We start from the raw sequence: 6,216 nt of genomic DNA, 5'->3' as shown, positions 1-6,216 counted from the left end.
GGATTTTCTGTGAGAAATTTCCAGCTGGGATTAAAAGTCCCTTTTTCCTTCACTTCCATCCCTAGAGCAGCTGAAGCCAGCCACTGACTGTTACTGAGAGAAGATCAAAGAGCCAACACCAATGTTGGGCTGTCAATCCAGAGCACCCCAAACACCTTGCCACCAGCCTGATGCCAATGAGCAGATCATGAAAAAAAAAAAAAAAATAAATAAAAATTCTCCCGTGAGCTTCCTAACTTCACTATTAAATGCTAAAACCACAATTAGAGCTTCCTACCCCTTTTCTGAAACGCCAGGGTTATTTTTGAGGAATGCAATTTCAGTCCCAGAATCAGGAGAGATGGTTCTGACTTGGTGCTACCCTCAGGAGAGACCCCTGGGGTGTGGAGAGCCACCTTTGCTGGTTCTCCAAAACACGGGCCAGCCACCATCCTCTCCCCCTCCGATGGGATGAGGGCGGCCCTGGAAACACCAGCCGTGACACACGAGCTGCCCCCCCCCCTCTCCATTGCCTCAGAGGTAAAGCCGAAGCTCTTCCCGCCGCCCAACGCCTCCCGCCTCACCGCCGCAGGGCAGGGACCCGGCGGCCGTTGGGCGTCTTCTCGCGAGACTTCGACGGCCGCCTGACGGGGCGCTGCCGCAATCATGGAGAAGCCCTTAAGCAGCCCGCCGGGGCTGTCCGCCATCCTGGCGGTAAGGAGGGAGCTGGGGCCGGGCTGGCCGTTCCCCCGGGGAGGAGGCAGCGGTCCCCGCGGGGAGCGGCTAGGGTGCTCGCTTCTTCCCCAGCGTGGCACGGGGCGGGCTGTTTGAGCGCGGTTCGTGACAGAAACCGGTTGTCGTTTCTGTGCGGGGGGGAAGGGAGGCTGTTCGCCGGGTGACACTCCTTCGCCTGCCGTAGCTAACCTGCTTTTATTTCGATCGTAGAGGACGGACTGGTCCGAGCCCTGGCTGGTGGGGCTGGCGGTTTTCCACGTCCTCTGCTTCCTCCTAACCTGCATCTCTTTCCAGCACTACCGGGTGCAAATCGGGCACTTCCTCTGCATGGGTAAGTAGGATATTCCTGCTTCCGTGAACTGGCACTCGGGCGATACTGCTGAAGCTGTTAATACTGTCATATAGCTCCTTTTGTTTTCATAATGGTAACCGTTTTCTTCATGTACTTGCACAGCGCACTTTGCAGCAGATACAGCGCATGCAAATTAGTATTGTAGTAATAATGCGTGTGTCTATACGTGGGAAACTGTTACAGAAACAGCTCTGACCAATAAGTATGTATTTATTTAGTTTCTAAGACTGTAGGAAGTAGTGACTTAAAACTCTGTTCTTAGCGAGGATCTGGGATAAGTACGGTTTCTGCATGGTAAATGCTGTGTGTGTCACAGCTCCCCAAGAAACAGTTTCCCTGCTGGAGAAGCAGACAAGAAATCGACTGAGAGACAGCAGTTGCTTTCTACTCTGTCTTGTCATAATACTGCAGTTCAGTGAATACAGTCAGCTTTCAGCTGGATTCATTCCTGAAGCAGCTTCACCATATGCCCCACTGACAGCTGTGGTAATGGCATGAGGAAGAGCAGGGCTGCTTTGGTACATTGCAGTAACAGTGTGTCTTATCTCAGGATTAATTAGACTTCAGGCTGAGAATCCACAGTGGCCTTGCCTAGCCAAAGCTGTGTCTTTACAGCTGACTGGCAGAAGATCTAGTAGCTTTGTGGAAGGTGTTTGGTTTAACTAAGATGTCATGGATTTGAGTTAGATCCCTGTATTATGAGCAGTAATTTGGTTCAAGCCATGGGTTGGCTCTTCTGGTGAGTTGGGTTTTTTTTACACAGCACCTCAGTTCTGTCATGCTTGCAGGGTAGTGGAGAAAGTAAGCAACTGAAAGAGATTCACAGGCAAAAAGCCACTTGAAGACTAGGTTGACTTTTTAAAACACCATTTAGTGAGCTTGTCAAGTTGGGAAAGGAATTACAGCTTCATCAAAACTGCAAATAACTTAACTCAGCTAAACCTAAGGTTTCAATAACATTAAGTACCCCCAAAAAGAAATCTAGAAACCTTAGTAATTTGTATACTTCAATTTTTAACTTCAGAGTTTAAAATGATCTACAGAAGGCAAAATAACAATACACTTTATGACACATTAGGCCTGAAAGTTCCCTGTAAGAATACAGGCTTTGTTTTCTTCGATTTAATATTAAACATTCAGAATTTCCAATGACACAATGTTTACTTTAGACTCTGTCAAAAGTATTCCCAGAGTTACTAATGCTAATTCGAATGCCCAAGGTTTAACTGCACTGGTAAACGCAGTGAAACTGATCATTGCTGGCTTTTTAACTCAGATACAATGTAAACTTGTGGTTAACATATGAGTGAATAAAAATATCCATATTGAGTCCAAGCTTTGTTTGTACCTGAAAAACTGAACCATTTTTGAGAGGTCTGCAATATAAATAACTTTGTATTGTAGACAATCAGAAATAACTGAGGAAATTATAAAATTATCACATTGGTTTACCTTGGCAACTGAGCAGCTATAGCTACATTTATACTGTGCATCACCAAGCAAAGGTAATCCAGATGATGGCAAAACAAAATAGCACTCTTTCTTATCACTAGACTAGTTATTTAATTGCCTTGTGCGGGTCAGCTTTAACTACTGAATCTGCATTTTTTCCTTTGTTTCTTGTGGAAAATGATACAAGGACAAATTTAAAATTTTGTAGTTGTATTGCTTTTCTGTTAAACTTGTGAATTTTCTTACTATCTTAAGGGTTTCATATTGCATGTAATTGTTGAGTAAGAATATGCTAGTTTTCACCTGATTGCAGCGGACTACTCTACTATACACCTTTTCAAACAAAGTTTGTATTTTACCAATTTATATATAATTGGTACCCTGACTTCAGATAGCAATGTCTTATTTATCAGTGTGACACCATAACATCTAAAACGATAACTCCATATCAGTTTTGGGGAGTGTCAGCATTTCTTTTTACAGACATAGCTTAGAAGCAGTCACCAAGAAGATTGTTGGAAAAAATACTATTTGGTGGCTTTTGATTTGTTTTGGGTTTTTATAATTGTGTGCTGAGTTCTTTCTGTAAGATCAGATGAGTAGGATTTTGTTTGTAATATAGTGGGTATGTTTTGTGATCACTTTACACTTCGTATATGGGGCATTTATATTATATATGGGACTTCTATATGGGACATTTAAATTTGGATTGGTTTTGTGCAGTTAAATATTAAATGTGTAATTTGATCTTCTGAGGTTTGAGGAATTCTACTGTCTGGTATGTATAAATCTTTAGTATACATCACAGAACTGATGGCAGTTTATTTTTAAATAAATATTTAAAATGAATCTAATATTTTTCTTTTGTTGTACAGTGGGCTTAGTGTACTGCGCTGAATATATAAATGAATTAGCAGCCATGAATTGGAGGTAAATGTTTTCATTTTCATTTTTGCATTTAAATGAATGTTGTTCTAATTTTTTTTTTTTTGTATCATTCCTAGAAAACATCAATTTAAAGAGAGTCACTCATGCCTCATCAGTAGAATGTTATGGCAGAGAGTCTGTTGCATTGATTAATACCAAACTTTTGAACAAAACCATACAGTACAACATAGTTATCACTTATCTTATAAGAAAAGATAATTTTTCATAGCTACCATGTATTTATTGTGCTGCTTAAAACCTATGTTTATATGGGTGGTTGTAAACTAACTAGTCAGAGAACTAAGAGAAAAGCAGAGTGTGATGGTTAAGGGGAAAAGAATGTGAACTTTGATTATTTTTTTTGTTTTGTTGGATCTTCTTTGATAGCTATTTATGTTTAATAAGCCAAAGTTAAGCACTACTTCTCAAAAATATCACTACTATTTTATACTTACTTACATGCATAAAAGGATTAACATTTGTTTGTTTTACTGAGCCGGTGTACTTGAACTAAACTGATGGCTTATTTTCATAAGCACTGAACTAATCTTTCCTTAATATAACTGGAAATTATGTGTTTAACACTACTTTATGCAGGCATCTAATTTTAAGTCTTTGTTTTACTTCAGGCATACACGACCTAATTACAGCTTTGCTACATTTATTATTTCTGTTATCTTTTCTAATATGAGTAAGCAAAATACCTAAGAAAGTCATTTCAGACACTTCAGGGTAAGCATGATTTCTGATGAACAAATATATGTACTATTGTAGTCACATTAGTAAGTTACATAATCTATGGTTGTTTTATTTAGGTTTTCCACAGTAAAACTTTAAAGAAAAGAAAGACTGGTATTGTAATAAACATTCGTAAGTGCTGAGATATTGTCTATCTCTTTGTTCTGACTTAATACAGTAGAATGCTGGCCTGTGCTTGGGGGTCCCAAGAAGTAGGATAATATGTACAGTGTCGATGTTGAATAGTTATCATGAAAGTCTAATGTTATGTGAACTACACTGAATAAAGCTTCCTCTTTTATTTCTTTCAGGCTGTTTTCTAAATACCAATACTTTGATTCAAGAGGAATGTTTATTTCACTTGTGTTTTCAGCACCACTGCTGGTGAATACTATTATAATTGTGGTATGTATGTGTTCATTTATATGGATGCTTGCAATAAATTGAGAAGTAAATGTATGTGAATTAGTTAAATTTAATAATTTACTTATTTTTCAGGTCACCTGGGTTTACAGAACTTTGAATGTAATGACTGAACTGAAGACACTACAGCAGAGAATGAAAACAGAAAAAGAGAAAAATAAGTGAAAGCATCTATTTTCCTTTTTTTTAATTGTAATAGTACTTGTCCAGGTAATCAGTCCTTCTGTATGTTTATCCAGAAACAGGAATGTTTCTGTGTCTGATGTCAAGAGGACTTTGCAATCTGTGGCCATGGATGATGAGGTGAAAGCAGGTATCTACAATACAGTCAAATTGGCTGTGAAATTGAGAAACACCCAGTATTAACAGGTCTTTGTGCCCTTCAGTGTAAGATAGTTTTCCACCATGAGCAAGGCTGTTAGTATTGAGGTGACACAAACTTCTAGTCTGTTTCCATTTGCCTATGTATTTTTTAACCATGTCTTAACTGTGTGTTTATCAAGTATCTAGTCTTCTGCTGCTTAAGCCAGTTGGCCCAGTGAGGGACTGTATTCAGAAAACCTCAGGAATCCATGCTTCTATGAAGCATTTCAATTCTTTATAAATCAAGTTTCATACTTCCTATGTGTATTGTGTGCCAGTATCATTTTATAAATAAAATTACCTACTGTATCTTAAATGGATTTAATTGTATTAAATATTAGATATTTTCTTACCTTTTTTCTTACAAAAATTCTCAGTTTAGTAAAATCTTGTACTTACATAAATTAATTCTCTGCGTTTTTTTCAATTTACATTTCATGATTTTACTGTTTCTAGATAAATGTATTTTCTTAAAACCGGATGAAATTTTGATAGTTTTTGCTTATCTGTAGAACAGAAAGGAAGGGGAGACACTTCATATGTTCTATGCAATTCTGTTCCTTTTTTATGTTTTACTTTTTTTTTAATAAATAACAGAAAATTCAAAATTAACTCTGATAAAAATGAAGAAGACTTCAGTTTTGCTCAGAGTAACCTGTTTTACTTAGATTAAGGAAATTGGGGGAGTGGAATGAACACAATGGAAGACTGTCCATACATATTTAGTAAAAGTTGTATCTGGAAGCAGTTAAAACTTTGTGTGGAAACCTAAGCTTCTGTCTAAAATAGATGTCACTTAAGACATAGGAAAGATGATTTACAAAGTGGAACTTAATGTGAAGAACATTTGGGTACCACAACACAGAATACTTGTGTTTTTAATCTAAGTGTGAAATTAATTTTAAATACTTGAATAGTCTTCACAACAGTGGAAATACGGACCCAAGGGAGGTAAGCAGATGTATGCACATACACAATTTGCAAGTCTCCTAGGTAGGGAGAGAGTGAAACTCTCCCTGGAGGGCTTCACAGCATTGTGGAAGGGCAGTGCAGTGTTAGTCTGGGATCCATTTCTTTACTTTTTCCATGGATTAATTTAGGATGGCTCTCGTCACTCATTGCTCCACCAACAGTTACAGACAGGCTATTTTATATTCACAAACTAAATAGATGTGGGCTGACTCTGTTGTCCCATAATTGTCCATTCTGTTCCAACTCCTGACACAGTGTTGGGTAGTGTCAACTGT

General features: G+C 38.4%; 1 protein-coding gene across 1 annotated transcript; it reads left to right on the top strand.

The window, feature by feature from the left end:
* The first annotated feature begins 595 nt into the window (after window positions 1-595).
* Window positions 596-5,518, top strand: TMEM18 (transmembrane protein 18). The gene is made up of 5 exons (XM_033009838.2): window positions 596-693; window positions 925-1,045; window positions 3,394-3,448; window positions 4,495-4,588; window positions 4,682-5,518. The coding sequence occupies exons 1-5, from the start codon at window positions 646-648 to the stop codon at window positions 4,769-4,771; spliced, it is 408 nt and encodes a 135-aa protein (XP_032865729.1). The 5' UTR covers window positions 596-645; the 3' UTR covers window positions 4,772-5,518.
* The last annotated feature ends 698 nt before the right edge of the window (window positions 5,519-6,216 follow it).

Source organism: Tyto alba, unplaced genomic scaffold (genome assembly GCF_018691265.1).
Source record: "Tyto alba isolate M040663 unplaced genomic scaffold, T.alba_DEE_v4.0 Super-Scaffold_40, whole genome shotgun sequence".
In the NCBI taxonomy this organism is placed as follows: Eukaryota; Metazoa; Chordata; class Aves; order Strigiformes; family Tytonidae; genus Tyto; species Tyto alba.
Note: the sequence above shows the minus strand (reverse complement) of the source record. Positions and strands in the feature narration are given on the sequence as shown.